This window comes from Anser anser (assembly GCF_964211835.1).
Source record: "Anser anser genome assembly, chromosome: Z".
NCBI classification, from domain to species: domain Eukaryota; kingdom Metazoa; phylum Chordata; class Aves; order Anseriformes; family Anatidae; genus Anser; species Anser anser.
In genome coordinates, this window is record NC_139723.1 from 71,138,532 (window position 1) to 71,156,502 (window position 17,971).

General features: G+C 34.9%; 1 protein-coding gene across 4 annotated transcripts in view; it reads right to left on the bottom strand.

Moving 5' to 3' along the window:
• The window catches only part of PARP8 (poly(ADP-ribose) polymerase family member 8), a 126,454-nt gene that overhangs the window by 1,613 nt on the left and 106,870 nt on the right, over nucleotides 1-17,971 (bottom strand). For 3 of the 4 annotated variants that reach the window (XM_083819075.1, XM_083819072.1, XM_083819074.1), the window contains 11 exons: nucleotides 15,704-15,796; nucleotides 11,805-11,930; nucleotides 10,296-10,361; nucleotides 8,950-9,017; nucleotides 8,553-8,601; nucleotides 7,599-7,711; nucleotides 7,359-7,431; nucleotides 5,230-5,299; nucleotides 3,341-3,417; nucleotides 2,309-2,378; nucleotides 213-297 (listed from right to left, as the gene is read on the bottom strand). In XM_083819075.1, the coding sequence (XP_083675201.1) occupies nucleotides 213-297; nucleotides 2,309-2,378; nucleotides 3,341-3,417; nucleotides 5,230-5,299; nucleotides 7,359-7,431; nucleotides 7,599-7,711; nucleotides 8,553-8,601; nucleotides 8,950-9,017; nucleotides 10,296-10,361; nucleotides 11,805-11,930; nucleotides 15,704-15,796 (890 nt within the window). The remainder of the gene's footprint in view (nucleotides 1-212; nucleotides 298-2,308; nucleotides 2,379-3,340; nucleotides 3,418-5,229; nucleotides 5,300-7,358; nucleotides 7,432-7,598; nucleotides 7,712-8,552; nucleotides 8,602-8,949; nucleotides 9,018-10,295; nucleotides 10,362-11,804; nucleotides 11,931-15,703; nucleotides 15,797-17,971) is intronic. The other variant, XM_083819073.1, reaches the window with a different exon arrangement.

Sequence of the window (17,971 nt, forward strand, 5' to 3'; positions counted from 1 at the left end):
GCATTTTTTTCTTTATAAAAGTGACTACTAAATCTTTGTCACTAATGTATTTTCTATCAAAATTAATTATAGACATAAATAAAAACTGAAGCAATTCTCTAAAGAATTAGAAAGAAATATCTTTTATCTATTTCAATTCCAACTGTTGTCAGGATCATGGGGACAAAGGCCTAGAAAAGACAGATGTATGTTAAAAGAAGGTCTGTACTCACACAAAGAAAAATCTTGTACACACATGATCTGTATTGGGAACTACCCATATCTCCCCATGTTTGTGCAGATCAGATGAGGTTATCACTATCAGGGAAAGAATAAATTTCATAGTGATCAAAACATGTCAGGAAAATACTGCTTTAAAATATTTGCTTTTTTACACACTTTAAATAGCTTTGTGGGAATGTTGAGTTTTCTAATACATGTCTGTGGCAAAGTGTAGTATCCAAGCTGGCTGTTAGTACAAACAGGCAGATGAACTGGATTCTTGTTTCCAAAATACATTCTACTTTCCAGAACACACAAATGCTTGATGTATGGGAGCCAGTTCGTTAAGAAATGATTTTAAACTAAGGTTGGCTTTTATGATCATTTGGTACTTCTCATAAACAGAGTCCTTTGAAGGCCCAAAACCTGCTCTGGAGACTAGTAAACAAGAAAAATGAAAAAGTATGCTTATTAAAAACTGATTTTAAATGGATATAGGGCTGTTAAGGAGGATCTGAGTCAACTAATGGCTTTGGCACAGACATGTTTGTGTTTGATGATGTCTGAGACAACAGTAAGATGTAAAAGACAGTGCCTGAAACTGAGATGCCAAAGATTTGGGATTTGCAATACTACCAAATATTTTTAAAAACTTAAGCACACCAAGTATAATCAAGGGGATTGTGAAGCTTGCCAAAACTTGCTCAACATTTAGAAAACAGCAATGTATTTAATGATAGGCTGTTTAACAGCATAATGAGAACAACACAGGAAAGAAACATTCTTATTTCTAGGTAGTAGCTTTGCTATGAATCTATACTTGAAGAAGTTTCTATAAATGCATCTAAACACTGCCATGAATAACTGCATACCAGATTTTTACATTATTTCTTCAATTAATTTTATTTTTTAAACAAACATTTATTTGTTGTAATTTATTTCAAATCTATATTTGATAGACAACTTCCCCCAAACACTTTGCAAAGAAAAGTGAAGTAATAAATATAGTAAATAATTTTATAATAACGTAAAATTTGTTTTACCATATATTTTAACCCTTACAACATTCACAATCCATTGAGAAATGCAAAGGAAGAATGACAGAGATAACAAAGTCCTACATATTCATCTCTTCTATCCCATATTAATACTTGGGAAAGATGTAATTTATATTTAGAAACTTCAAGCATTTTTAAAAGTAAATTCTAGTAAAGCCTAGATTCATTTCATTTCATTTTTTCTGAAAGCTACAGTCATAAAGTTGTATATTTTCCTATCCAGATCATGTTTAAGTTTCATGTTGACTGACAGCCTTAATCATATTAAATATTTTAATTGAACACCTGAAAAATAATTATTTTTAAAAGTAGCATAAAAATAGTTTTCATTTTGAAAGAACATCTTTTCTACCATGTCTTAATTTTTACTTTTTAAAATAAACAAATGCTGAAAATGGAGGTCAAGCTGAGTTTAACATGATTTATTTTCATTTGGCCAATGAGACTCATTACCAATTGTTCTTACTCAAATTTCATATTTTTATTTTTTTTTCTCAGAAGCTGCTGTTTTCATTAATTACTAAAAGAATAGCCAAGTCTTTCAGGAATAATTGTAATCATATGCAATGGATTTTAACTTCATAAAAATTCTGAAGCAGTCCAGAACAACAAGCTGGCTACCAGATGAACAACACATTTGCCTGAGACGTGCAAAATTAATTGAAATTCGATAGGAAACCTTCTGTTTCTCAGAATTTTGTTTTCAACGTATTTATTAAATGCTTGCAAGAAGTCACCATTTCAAATAAAGACTTTTTTTGGACTATATTGATGACTTAGGAATATGATCATATTTGAAAGACAGACTGGATGATCAGTCACTTTGTGCATATGATTATTTCAGAAAAAAATCGGGATGTGTTACAGGTTTTCTTTGAAGAAGGAAGTGTTCCAAACTGAAAGACAAAGACTATTAAACAGGTTGTTATATACCTACCAATTGTTTCTGACCTAAGACCAACCAATTCTGGAACTAAAGTTCACACTGATTTACATACAGTGTCACTGTGCCTATGACTAAAACAGTTTTTCAATGACTTTCAGCTTACCTTCACATAAGGCTATGCATTTTAAGTTACGGCTTTGCAAAAATTGTGACTGTTGTCCTTTCTTCTGTGACTGAGATTAAAAAAAAAAAAAACACAAGAGAAAACTTAATTAGTGCTGTAAGGCAAACAGTGAAAAAGTAGTAAAGCTGCTATTGTCAGTGGTTTATTAAAAAAGCAAAGATAGCAAAGATAGAGGTTGTCATTCTAACATATTTCTTTTTTTTTTTTTTTGATTATCATAGGAAAGATTTGAACTCCTTTACCCTGAAAGAAAGCTTACTAATTATTATAGAATCAAGAATAGTACTAGAAATATCAGAGTGCGACTGATAAACAAATTACACAAAAACAAAAGAAACACAGTGAATTTAATCACTGATTCTTTGGCTACTACCTTGATACTGCTGGCCTACTCATTTCTGATGGCTTCTGCACTTACATACCAACCTTTCTTCAAAGCAAGATTATCCTATAGTTCTTGTGTGTTAACAATGGAGACAGATGTAAGATGTAATTTCTCAGCATTTAGTCCTATACATAATTGTTATGAGTTTGCTTTAAATAAAGCAGAATTATAGTGGTCTAATGTGCGGAAACTGAAAAACAAAAACAAATAAACAAAAAAAAAAAACACAACAAACCAACACATGACTTGGTATAAGTGAAATACTATGCTAATTTTCCAGCAATAACCATTTTCAATTCTTTTTGCATTGTTTTTCAGTAAAAATTCTGGAGTTCAAAAAGCAAAGACTTGCTAAGGGTCATAATGCCATCTGTATTTTGTTGTTATTCTCTTCCCAAATACTTCTGCTTGGAAAAGAAGGGTACAGGGGCCTGTACTACACTCCATAAATTCTTACTAAAAACAATTGGGCTGTATTTGATGGTTACAGTCTCTGGACTTGTCGATTTCATTCAATAAAATAAAATTGTTAACCTTCACAAAGGGAATATTGCCTTCTTTTCTGATATCAAGTTCCCAAACATAAAACCATAAAACTTCCAGAGATGGTTGATATACTACTGTACCTGTGATGTGTTACTGCCCTTACTGCTTGAAGCTGGTTCATCTTTAGCTGACACCTTCTGCTGCTTCTTGTTCATCCCTAAGATATTAAATTAACGTAAGATACCCTGTATATAAATGCAACAATAACCAAAATTAAGTATGGAGAATGCAAGAGGTAACATGGTGGGAATCACACACAGTCCTTTTCACGGCAGCCAGAAAGGTAGTTTTTGTTGGTAGACAGCTCTCTTTGTCAGAGATAATTTGATTTAATCCTGCAAATTACCTGTATACCTGCATGTGTTGCAAAGAGCTTGGGAAAGCCAAATTAGCACCAAGCAGGTAGGAAAGTGAGATTAAATGACACTGAATTCAGCTCAGGATGTCTTAGGTCATTGTTTAACAGAGTTGCATCTTAGAATGTCTTGAGTTCAACTGACCCTACTCAGGCTGAAATAAAAGTCTGATTTTCTGTGGGTGGGACAGTAATATCATGAGAAATAACTTTATATATTCATCTTTAGCATTATTTAGACTTTTAGTAAATCCAAATAAAATTTTCAATAGTAGTTATTTAGAGGTAGTTTTAAAGGTAGTTTTAAAGTCTATCTAGGTTTAAATAATTTATCTACAGCTGAATATATTATTAGTCAGCCAGTTTGGATGAAATTTCCATCCAAGAAATTTAAACATCTACGTTTGTGCCTTAGATGTTGTATACATTCATCACATTGGGTTTACGTAAAATTCCTGTACTGCATGCTATTACAGACATCCTTTCTTTTCCACTCTCCCACATTTCTTGACAGTTTGAAAACAGAGACTGAATTATGGCAAAACGTAAGTCTATGAAGTAATGAGGAGTATAGACTCTGTTGTGTTTTTTATTAGCATAGAGTATTATATCGTTCATAGGTATAGACTTCCTTTCTGGAGGATACTGGACGGAAGGGACTGAGAAAGGCAAAAAGAGGAGAAAAAACACACTGAAATTGACAAAACAATGCTGTCCAAAAAGAAAGTAATTTTGTTAGATGATGGTGCTTCAACCTGAGCTTTCAGTGAGTCCTAAAATGCTTCCATACTTGTGTAATCTCTGAAAAGCTAAAAGTGCATTTAAAGTCTGCTGATATTAAAACTCAGTAAGTAGTAGTAAGAAGTAGTAGTACGAAATGCTAAGCTCTAAAAACTAATTGTGACATTACCTAAAATCAACAGAAGGTATAACTAACACTCTCAAAATTAAATTTATCTACATGCACACGAACACTTTTATATATGAGGAAATGGTAAATATAACTAAAGGAGAAAATCACAGCACTTTAAAATCTCTACAAATGTTTCTCAATGTACACATTGGTACATCATGTTTCTGTTACGCTTCTATTTATGATTTTATTCTTATATAGAAAACTCTACATGACTCACTTTTGATTTACTAGTGGGACAAATTATATTTCCCGCCCTTGTCATGCTAACACGAACACATCCTGTATCTTTTATGTGACCCTGACATGGCAATACTTGGGGATATTCTTAAACATATGCTGTAGATCATGTCTGTTGATGAATATTTGTTTTGTCAGATCAGGTCCTAAAATCCTATAACTATGTGGATAGTTTTAGATGAACTTAGGCAGATACCAATAAAAAAAATATCACGAAGTTGGAATTCCATGGCATAGTCAAGACCTGCTTCATTACAAACTTTCAAGGTACTCAGCACCTTTGAAAATGAGGATAGGTATTTAATAAGGGAAAAAATAATTTATTAAAAAGAGAGAAAATCTAAGCTTGGTCTACAAAGATAAACACTACAGTGTTGTAAACAGTGAAGCTGGTAAGAAGAGCAGTAGACTAAGACACCCCCCTATATTTCTCCAATTTTAGAGTGATTTATAAATATCACCTGAGTAACCAAATGATATGCTTGATAATGGACTAAGGTAGATTCCGCTTCCAAACATTGCACCATGGAGCTGAAAAAGAGAGAGCAGAATGTCTGTTTAATAATTATTTGGTTATCTGGACAAAGTAAAAATGATAAACACACGTCTCAATGTAGATCAGTATCCAGCCCATTGCACTGATTTATTGACTGGTAATAAATGGTGTTCAAAGAAGTCTCTAAAAATAAAACAACCAAAACTAACAACAAAACAAAATGCTGTGAATATACAACTATATATTCTGGGAACTGTATCCAAATGCCCAAAGATAATTTTATATCAGATTTTTACATAAAATTGCATTTTCTGTTTTAAAATCTAACATTACCATGAGGGATGCTTACAGAGAGTGCTTCTGGAAATGGCCAAATACACCTCAGCCTTAACAAGGCTGAGCAGCTCAGCATGTGTCTCACATCAAAACCTTTGCAGGAACCACAGCCTAAGCCAGCCTTTGAGAGGCTAGGTCCAGAAGGTTTTTCCAAAGTACACCAGCTGGCCTTGGATAAGCAAACAATGCAGCAACAGCTGCTTTTATTTTCTTTAAGAAATGAAGAGATGGTGATGACAGTACTTATATGCCAAAAAAAAAAATAAATCAATAAATCAGTCACTAGTTCAACCAGAGTACTGGAAGAACGGGTTCAACCAAGCTTTTGCCTGAGCCAATTCAGCCATACATACTCTATCGTTTCATTACAGTGTTTTAGCCACAGAGCTATAAAATGTCTGAAACGAAGAATGGAAAGGGAAGAGTCTTCTTCACCAACAAAACTGCTCCATGTTACAGAGCAACAAAACAAGCACGTTTTATTAGTAATCTCCTTGTCTGGAAAGAGGGAAATACAGTTTTCGCTTCTCCTCAAGGGACTGACTGCCTTACGTGTATGAGACTTTCAAGAAACCACACAAAGTAGTTGATGGAGTATATGCAAGAACCCTGAGTATCTCCTATGAAGGTAAATGTTATGATCACTGAGCTTCCTAGTCATGTTCACCCTTATTTCTTTGCTCTGACCCCATGATATTTGCCTTGTGCCTGCAATGTGCCAGCGCTCCTACAGGAAAACAATCATGCTCTCACTCCTCCAGGTCCTACAGTGTTGCACAGGATCCTTGGTGAGTAGGTGTTTTTCCTGACTGATTAGTACTGGGGTAAGCAGAATGAACCGGGCTCACAATATGGCTTAGTCGTGTGAGAGATCTAAAAATGATGACTTGTATAAAACAGACTTGTATGAACTGTTTCCTCCTATTTCCATTAAAAAAAGAAAGAAAGAAAGAAAGAAAGAAAGAAACAAACAAACAAACAAACAAACAAACAAACCAACCAAACAAACAAACAAACCACCAAGCATAAAGGGGTTTACTTGGGTGTACTTTGGAGCTTAAATCCTGCTTTCTTGGTGAAGTATCTTACAAAGATGCTAAGAAAAACATCCAAAGCGTTAAGAGGAACAGCAGAGAGTTCCATTCCTTTTTTTCTAGTGCTTTCTTTTCCCTAAACCTTAGTAAGCACCCTTGAATCCTCCTCTACTGTATCTAATCAGGATCACTGGGGAACAGGTGTCAAAACTGTGATGCTAAAACACTCCGAATCACAGTCCTCTAGTCCCTCTAGTACTGACTACTTTGCTCTGCAAGAGTGGTCTTGCAGAGAAATCAAACTGAAGTTTGCTATAGATCCCTCCTTACCAGTACGCTCGCATTCCCCTCGTAAGAAAACCTGAGGATCTGAGAAGACACTGTAAACCCGGCTTCTGTAAATCTAGTATGCTCTGGGTTCCTATAATACAGGCATAAATTTTAATCTCAGATTGCTTTTAGGCAGTACTGAGCTAAGCCTCCTGGAGGTGCTGCTGTGCAATGTAAAACTGAAACACAGATTCTACCAATGGGATTTTTTAAAGCTATTTTAGCAGATACCTAACTTCATTTTAATTGCTTCAGAAAAGTCTCTTTTCCAGGAAGTCACCACTTTTTGCCACCTACATGACTACCAGAAACACAACCCTTGACAACTCACCTAATTTTAATATGTAATCAAACATGCACAGGTTAGATAAAGTCTGTTTAGTCTACTATTTACCTGCAGCCTCGTATTGGAAGCAACAACCAAGCCGTTCCTCAGGATGGAATGCCAATTTTCAATGTGTGAACCACTGAAAAATTAAAAAGAGAAAGCATTAAAATCCACAGTGTAAAATTCAAAATGAAATCAGTAATCCTTTAAAACAAGACATTCACAGCTGTAAACCTCAAATGGTAAGAATAAAAAAACAGCATGGCATTTTAGTAACCTTTGATTAATACAAAGATATGGACTCACTGAAATGCAAAGGTACTTCCGTAAAGGTTTTTAGCAGCTCGGAAATTAGATTCTTTGGCTGGTGGACTGCTGAGAAGTAGGAACTGGTGGGGAGTGTGCATAAACTTTAGTTGCTGTAAAATATAACAGTTCATATGTGAAAAGAAATTGATGGACACAAAAGAACAGCATTTCCAGAATAGTAGTTCTTAATATATCATGCTGTTTTGCACAATATAGGACTGCATCTAAATACCTACACAAACTAAGTTGAAATAGGTCTCATTACCATAGCTTTTATCTGAAATCAAACAGTAAGAACAGTCTTCGGCATATGAAACATATGGAAGTTTCTGAAACAGAGTTCAGCCTAATATGGCTCTAGTAAGGTAATTAATTTGAACGATTTCATCACAGTATTTTGCTCAGAGTTGGCTTTGAATTAAGATTCACATTTGAAAGGCTGCAGATTACTATACCCTTAAACAGAATATCAGAGGCATACATACTAAGAAATTAATCTCAGCACCATCCTTCTGGAATTCCAGAGCTATATTCTTTTTATGGTATACTCAAGTTCTCTGTAAACTACAAGTTCACAGTATTCTCAACTTGTGTTCTCAGTTTGCACAACTGGTGTATTGTGTAAAAAGCAGTGCAGATGAACACCACAATTCTGTATTTAACATTCTAAATGGTAACCAAAATAGTGAATTTTTCACCCAATCTCCCATGACTGCAGGTAGACACTTGCATTTGAGCTACTCACCTCAAATAGAATTTTTCTGACTATAATTTGTTTGACTTGATTTAGATATTCACAACATGATTCTGTGAGTCATAACCTGAAACTGCCTACTTCTCTCCACTGTTTGTTAATGGGGTCCACGTGACCAGTTTGAACATGTGGCCAGGAGACTCCCATCGAAAAAGAGCCATGAGAAATAAGAAAGTAAAGAACCCACAGACACTTACCCTATTCACTGGAAGCTTTACAATGTGTGATCTGTTACTAGAAATAACCCTATAAGAAGAAACAGTTATATGTATTAGGCATGATAACGAAGAACTTTCCTTTTTAGAAACATTATGCACAGACAGAACAAAGCACTGAGCTGCACGCCTTTGAATCTATCAGATGAATGTAGAACAAATCTTGACTGCAAGATCAATCTGAGGCCATAAAATAAGCCAGCAGTGTTCTCAGTTGCCCCAGATGACATCCAGAAACAGCCCATAAACAAAGCAGTTGCAAATGTTAGCTCTAGTATTAATTCTTAGGGTGAGCTTATACCGAATTAAACTGGTGAAGTCACTATTCATTCGACTTGGTACTTTAATAATTATCATCTCACATGAGTCAATTTTATACCATTGTAGAAGAGGATGTGCAAGCGGGTCTTGTTTATCCATCTGCTTCTTTATTTCCAAGTAAGGTGCCTAGAAAATAGTAATTATGTTCTTTATTGCTAGTTGAAATCATAAGGTTAAATTTTATGTTACATCGCCCATGATTTCTTCTATTAAATGGGACGAATACATGGGACTCATTATTAGGCTTAAATCACAGCTTTGCTGACATTTGGTGTTGTACAGTTATAAACGTGTTTTGACAACAAGAAGAATCCATATAGCAATTATTTTCCCTGGAGTAAAATAATAAGCATGTAATTAGCAACAAAATGAGTATAATATAGCAAAACATTGGTGATCTCAGGGATAACAGCAGATGTACTTACGTTCAGTTTCTGGGTTAAGGAACTGGACTGGAACTTCACAAAATCAGGTTTCTCAAAATACCCCAAGATAATCCACCCCGGTTTTTTTAAACAGTTACATGGTATTAGCTGGTAAAGTAAAATACTGTTACCAGCTTAAATTCCCTTTGAAAGCATTTATTAATTTTTATCTCAGTGTAAATCATTCCTTTAAAAATTGTTATTTTAACGTTAAGAAAGGTTAAATGTTGATTATTTTTCTCTTTAAGAGATATTATATTATGTAAAAAAATACCTGAAGTTTTATTTTCAATGTGTTTTACTGCTCTCTATACCTCATTCTTCATTCCAGAATCCCAAAGTACTTGACAAATATATACAAAATACAGTTTTTAAGCTCTTGTGAGGTTACATGTATATAACAGTTGGAAAAGCAAGGTATATGGGAGAGATTTCAATAATCAGTTGTAATCAGCTGGGCTGCTTAGGAAATAAAGTGTTGCAATAAACATAAGTACAGCTATCAGATTCTGTCCCATTGTGAATATTGAGAAATCATATGGTAGTAATCCCATGAGACCCAACCTTCCAAGTCCCCAACACACTTAGCTGAACAAGTGTTTTGTTATAACAGAAATAAAGCTATCATTCAGAACACCATCACAAAATCAATTTCTTTTGCTTTGGAAATAAAAGACCCGGTTTGACTTTGATATTTCCAGAAATGCAGCAGTTGGTGATTATCTTGTTACAATGCCCCATTCTGCTGTTATTATCTCTTATTTAAACTTTAAAAGACCTAAATTCTCCTTCATCACCTTAATTTCATTGCTACTGTGGATACTGTAGGTTTTTTATTTTCAGCACACATTTTATTATTATTACAGCTCTATAGAAAAGGGCTGATACTATTGCCTTCCCCACCCATCACAGGCCTCATATAAACATCTTCCTAGTTCTAGAAAAAGCTATTATGTTATGTAAAGATTTTTAAACTCACCTGTGTCATCTCTCTAATAGAAGTGATACTATCCAATGCTTTCATGACTCGGTCATAATTCTTCTTCTGATGTAATATAAAATAAGCAAATAAATTAACAGACTATTGGTCTTTGGCTCTAAAAAATTTATTTTTCTGATGTGAAGTCCTCATCAAAGTTAGGATGAATGTTCACCAAGCCATTCCTTTTCTTTTTTTTTTTTTTTTTAATAGCTTCCTTCCACCTTATCTATACACAGACTTCCTCCTTCGTAGTTCACAAAAATTTCAGGAAAAATATTATCATGATGGCTGTTATTTGAATTTCACTAGAATCTCAAATACACCACAGTGTAACTCAAAAGATTAGGTCACTTTTTAAACAAATATTTGTAACTAAACACAGGCTCTGCCAGTTATTTGGATAATATGCTATTAAGTATGCAATGAACAAAGAGCTGTTAAATAAGATGCTAAATAAGCAGATGTGTTTACTTCGTTAGCTGCTCTAGAAAACATCAGAGGTCCCTCAGCTGTCCCTCTGCTTCATCCTGACCCTTGCTTACCTTCTGCCTAGGAACCGCTACCAGAGATTCCTAAGGTCTACCTTTTCTGAGCAGTCTGTGCTTCACCAGCTCCACATGCAACACCACCTTCAAGAGCTCCAGTTCCCTGTCTCTGGGTCTTGCCAACTCCTGCCCATGGGCTTTCACCTCATCCATGCTGGCATTCTTGCTAGAGGAGATAGAGTGGGCCATGCCAGCCTAGGGCTGTCTCTACTCCTCTTCTCACAAGACACCTTTTCATATTCCTTATACCACTTAAAACCCTTGCCCTGCCCAGCTGCCAGTCTCCTCATCAGCCCCTTTCCAAGCCCCTCTGGCAATTCTTCCTTCCCATGCACTACAGAATACATTCACCCCTTCCTCTGAGGAAGAACCACTGCTAGCTGGCCTTTGTTCAGGAAAAGTGGGATGCTTCCCCATGCAGGCCATCCAAAGTTCTCATTTATACCCTTGAGGATGGCTCAAGAGAGTTATAATAGGTTCATGGCTTCCCTAGAGTTTCCCTGAGAAGCAGCATTTGCAGTCCGAAGAGCAAACAATTCTTCAAAATTTAATACTTGTACATGACTCGACTTTTATGTCCAACATTTGAGAAAAGTAAATTTAAGGACATAACAGTTTGTAAAGAGAAAATGAAATAATAGCAATAACCACTTTAAGAATGGAAAGCCCAAAACGTACACTGAGAGAAGACACCGAAGATGGTGTTTTTTCATCTATAATTTGTGTCTTAAAAGAAGTTCTTGGCTTCAGTCTAACTTTCAATGCAACTTAAAGTTTATTCCCAAATACCTTCTCAGAGACAATTAAAAAAAAATAGAGAGTTCTGAAAACAGCCACATGCTTGTGCTATATGCTGGAGCTGTATCTTTTCTAGTAGAGGACACTCATGAATAAGGCTTTGCTTTGAAACCTAATGCATTATTAAAACTAAGCAATGACATAATGGAAGACAACTACTTACCCTGGGGTTAAAGGCCAGCATCTGAGGATCATTAGGATCAACTACAGAAGGATATGGCTCAAAAATGACAACTTTCCTAGGTGACTCTAATGCAGACCGACACATGGATACTAGGAGATCAACCACCTAGAGATGAAGAAAAATATTTATTAAATATATGTACTTTCATATTTCATCACCCAGTCTGCTTTCTTTTCTTTTTCCTTTTCTTTTTTTTTAGTGGATTATAGCAATACCCGATTTCATCACTAGCTAAAAGTATGTTCTGTGGATAGCATGTAAAGACTGATTTTTTCCCATTGACTTCAAAAGGCTTTAGGTCCAGCGCTACTATACTATTCCAGGTGCCTAGGTAAGACCAATATCTAGTCTTAAATGTACGATCATTCCAGACATATTGCTCATAGTCCTGCTTTCTCTTGTGTACATGTGATAATTCCTGGACAAAATTCATTCTGAAAATGTAGTTGTGCTCGATCTGTGTGCCCTTGGGTGGAAGATGGCAATGAAGAATGCTACTCAAGAAAGAGGAAGGTTTTGTGAACTTGTACCACCACCTGCTGTTCTGCTGAACACTGTAATCATAAAAACACTACTAAACATTGATTTTACTAAAGCCAGAACAGCGCAGTGATTTAAAAGTTACTTGCACATCTCACACTGGGAGAATTTCTTTCCCTTCCTTTCTGTTACACATAACTATAACATGAATTTGATTAACTATGATTTCCAAGATTTCACTGTAAGATCACGTGTGTAATGAGTACAGACATTCACAAAGGCACATGTAGACACATACACAATTTTGCAACAGATTTAAGTGTAATTGTTTCAAAATTAGTAAATTAGAGATTAAAAAGAGCCTACAGCAATCACAAAACAGAGATAAAGCAGCTTTCTAGCAGCTGTGAAACCCAAATCCCACTGATAATGAAATTCAAAGTTGCTATGTAAAAACATCACTGCAAATTGGCTCATTTCCACCTGGGTTCTCTGTGCTATCTGAAAACGTTCCTCTGTAAAAATGGACTTTTCCATGAAAGAAACAAAAAGGCAAGAATATTTGTACTTATAGGCATCCCTGGTTCCTTCCACAATTCCAGATAAATCAGATCTCATCTCACAGCTCAAATTCTGGAAGTCATTATATGTCTGCTATTGTATCTGATCATATGGAGGAAATAAAAATTATGGCCCTTTAAAGAAGAATGAAAATAAGAATCATAATGAAAGAGAAAAGGAACTGTGCTGCAGTGAGTCATACTGTTGCCATTCTCCTCCTCTGCTCCTTCAGCATGAATGGACAATTTTCTCTACCTGCTTAAAGATATTCTGTTAGTTTCAGCTACTAGCTCACACATATTGAAAAATGAAGTTACTTAAATAATCATTGCTTTCTCCATGGTGCTCTGATTTCTATCCAGTATATAATAGCTACAAATGTGACAAATGTTTCAAAAATAGGGCATCTGCATTAGTATTTGCAAAGGGGACTAGGAGTCTTTATACACAGCCAGGTTGGGCAACCAGGCCTGCAGCTGTGTATTACCATGAAACTGGGCCCTAGTTCATACTTCTCACAGGCACTTCTTTGCTTTCAGTTGCAAAACACTACTAGGGAAGAGTTGTTTGAGTTTCCAGACTGCTTAATACAGTGATCCAAAGTTGTCTTCCTTTATTACTTGCACAGTGGGATGTTGTCTTCAAACTGGCACAGTTCTTATTAGAACAGCATCCCAAAGCCTTCATTTAAAACAAATGTTGACTTCTATATTGTTTCTCACCATGATAACAGCAGGTTGTTTTAACCTGGGGAAAATGTGCATAGATTAGGCTTAATTAATCCCCTGATTTCCCCTGAGATCATTGTTTTGAGCTGATGGAATATACAGCAGCTGAAACTGCAAGATAAGTCTAAGGCAAACATAATACGAACTTCTGCATGTGTTCCTTGGTAGTAGGAAGTGCTGTGGATCTAGTAAGTGTTCTTATAGCTGGGTGTGAGCTTCTCCTTCCTATGAGTGGGCATTGAAGCACCTCAGGTAGGATTTAAATATTTTCAAGGAGGAAAAAATCTCCCAGTACCTCCCTTGCTCTCTACAGGAAGTCCAAACTACCAAAAAAAAATCAGGTGTTTAATTTTCAGGTATTTTGACTATGACTAAAAGAAGGTGATGTGAATTTGATCTTGAAAGTTTTATCAAGCGTAATCTCTTACCATTAAGAAGGAGCCATCAGAACACAGTTAGTGACAAAGTAGGGGTGTCTACCTTAGGAAACTAGATGAAAGCACAGTAGGAAAAACAGGATGTTATTTCTAATAATGGGAACCTATATTCAGGATTCTTCACAAAATGATTTGGAGACTTGGAGGAAGTTTTATCTGACGAAATGTAGAGATTCACAGTGTGAATACCTACATCTTACTAGTTAGCCTAAACTCTCTTCATAATCAATGGAGAAAATAACCTCTGTGCTGATGTCTATGCTGTGACTCACACCATCCTAAACTATTGTCAAAAATAGCTCTGATGAATCAAACCCTAAAAGCACTGAACTCTTTCTGCAAACAGGAAAGAGAGCTCAACCAGATCAGATGTAGTGAGCTGGATGTGATGCTAACACTACAGTGAGACTCAACAAAATTCAGTCACCTCAGTCCCATAGGACACTCAACATAAGATTTTTCTATCTCTTTTTAAGCACCATGAAGATTGTAATCACTTCAGTACTCTTCAGCAATGCTCTGTAGATGAAGAGGTGCTCTAGAGAGCTAGAGAAAGCTCTGCATATGTCTGTAACAGTAAGACCTACATAAAACAAAGTGTGAGAGTTAACAAGGACCACCTCTCCTCTCAGCCATATTTAAAAACAGAAGTGAGAGCTACTTGCTTGTACCTAAATACCATATAAGTATGGTACATTCAGAAAATAAAGTCCAGCACTACAGAAAGACATAACTGAGGTCTTCAGTCATATTGTCAAGGGAAGAAGACATTGCTCCAAGTTTCTTCCTCTGAGGAAACGCTCAAAGACGTTATTCTGGCACTTAGCCAAATAGTTTATTTCCAGTGGCTAGACTCATTAGTGCTAGTTAAAGCTAACTGAACTGAATGTTTGCTCTTCCAAAAAACATGTTGCTTACCACGGAAGTGCACAGTCAGTGACATATATTTAGGTAATCAGAGAGGAATGCACTTTTCCATAAGATCTGGAAAGGCCATTTTAACTTTTGAACATACTGAAGCCCTGTAACTATTGTAAATTAAGGTTAAATGGTGATTTGGAAACATAGTTTAAAATATTGTTTTAAGACACATACAAAATCATGAAAAAAAAACACAAGTAATTATATGGTTATAAATACATTAATAACTGAATTTAGAGTCAGAAAGCAAGGCTGTGTTAAATTCCTAATCCTTGAGAAGATAGAAAAAAAAATCTATGTAGAAACATCTATAAGGACTTTCCCACTGTTATTTAATGATCAAAATAACAGATGCTCAGGGGATAGCTGCATCCAACACCATGAACAGGAAGTGGCTTATTAATTGCTTGAGAGTAGTAATGGCTCATTAGGTGAAAATAAATGGGAATTATCTGCAGATGACAATGTCTGCCTTTATTAACAATCCAGGTGACCTAACTGAATACAACAGAACAAGAAAAGAGGGTTATTATAATTACATGGAAGGAAAACAATGGAAGCACCTCATTACTAACATCTGAAAATGTCATGCATAAACAGTGCATTTATGGCTATAAGAATGTACAAATAAATAATACTTACCAAAGAATACTCATACAGGGAATACACATAAAATAAATGTTAGAAGAGACTGAAAAAACTGCACACACTATAGAAAATCAGATATGTAATAATTATTAGATAATTCTACCTGAGCCCCAGTTGCAATTTCATCAGCAGCTTCGTTCATCACTCCTAATGTTTGGAAAGCAAATACACAGAGCTCCCGTTCACAAACAGTGGGCTACACAGAGAAAGAAAGTTAATTGTATTTTTGTTCTAGTTTGAGGTTATTGGTTTTATCATGCAATACGTACAAAAAAAAAAAAGCACAAACACATTTAATGTTAACTCTGTTCTACAGATGTTTAACTGCAACATTAATTTCAAATTATGAATACATGTCAATTATTGAGGAAGATACATTACAGTAGCATTTTAATAACGTGCAAAACAAGTGTTGGGAACTCTAAAACTCGTAAGTACTCCTAAAGACTAAACAAAAACGAAATCCAAATACAAATAGATTACAATATCAAAATTACAGTTACAGTACCCAAATGTCCTTCAAACTGTCCTAACAGATAGAAAATGTCTTATATAACTAAAAATTGTAGAGAACAAATCCAGAAACTAAATGGTGGCATTCCCACTTCAAAAATGCAGGCTTCTTCACAGCTTATTATTCTGCTATTGAAAATAGTCAAAAAATTGATCCGAAAGACAAAAACTTGAAGATGCTAGGTTTATTTTTTTAAAAACTAATTTAACAATGTATTTGTACATTTTTAGAAAATACATTACATTTTCATTGAATAAAAACTGTATCAGGGAAGGTTACATGTTATTTTTATAAATAAAGGAGCTGAACCCTTTTTTATGATACCAAAGGAAAGAAAAAAAAAAAAAAGACACTGTTGAATCATTTTTTGCTTTTCAAAAGAATTCAATTCACAATGCCATCACAATACGAGAATAAAAAACATATATAAACTTCTGCAAATTGAATGAGACCTGAGCTTTGTGCCTTCATGAGGCATAAAACAGGAACAAAAAATACAGCTTTATGAATAGGCACGCCTTCATATGCTCCCTAATCATTTACACTCCTTACAGTTACTGCACACTTATTTACTAAAAAATAATTAGCAGATCAACTTTTAAAAAGCTCAAGTAATGAATCATAAAAAGTTAATTGTTATAAGCATTAAAAATGAACAAATAGTTGAAACAAATATAAGCAAGAAAAATAAATTAAAGCCTTCCTTAAAATTGACCCCAATAAATGAAACTTTTTATTACAATACTGAAAACAAGCAAAAATATTTTTGTATACTGTTTGCTTGAATCCATGTTATTGAATCCTAACTCACTGAAATTTAAAAACAATCTCTAGCAAGCACTACTGAACTTTTACAGCTAAGAATTCCAAGTCTAGCTACCATGATAATCACTAAAGGATTCGCAGTAGTATGCTTTGAAGTTCAAGTCAATGCCTCTAAGAAGCTCTTGAAGAAAAAAAAATATTGAACACACACACAAAAAAACCCCCGTAAAATTTATTTGAATTCCAACTCAGGCAACAGCTTTGTCATTAACAGGCATACTGCTGTATTTGTAGTCACTTGTTTCATAGCCTTTAAAATATGCATTTGTTTGTTTTCAAAGACTGTAGATTTCAATAAACATCTGAAATGGACTGCATTTTCATATTCTTATATCAATTGCTTTACAAGAGCTATCATCTTTCAAGTCTAAGAGTACCATCCATTTGATTTATTTTATCTGCTATGTTACATTGCATTAGGCAGCAGATGAAGCCTAACATGATCCAATTCGCTGTGCCATTGCACACTAGACAAAAAGTATTTATTATTGTCATTATTCAAAGTCTTTCACATTCAGAAGGTGCCTCAATCACTTGCTTAGCTGGGGAAGCATGGTGGCATTGCCATCTTGTCGATAACATTCAATAGTATATGCAGACTCTCTTTAATTTGACAGCAAAGGATTGATAAATAATTTAGCCACGAATAAGAGGGTTAAGAAAATACTCATTGCTGTCATTCTATTTATAACCTCAACAAAATAAGTTACCCTGAGATTTACAGATAGCAAATGGAACATAGGATTTGTCTTTTTTTTTTTCTATTTTATTTTTTTTCTTACTATTGTATGATCCCAGAAATGTCTGAGTAGCTGGAAGATGGAAATTAGGAAAATGATCATTGCACTTATGCTTGAGATTTGGAAAGTTTTTTTCTCTCAGGTGGACACTGGAGCTAAGATCTTAAGGCTGGAGAACTGCAGGTATGAGAAACAAGGCAGCAAAATCTGAGCTCTGAAGAGGAACAGAAAATACTGATAGGTTAAATAAAATTCTTTTGACTTTATGTATTTGATGAACCTGTATGCCTAC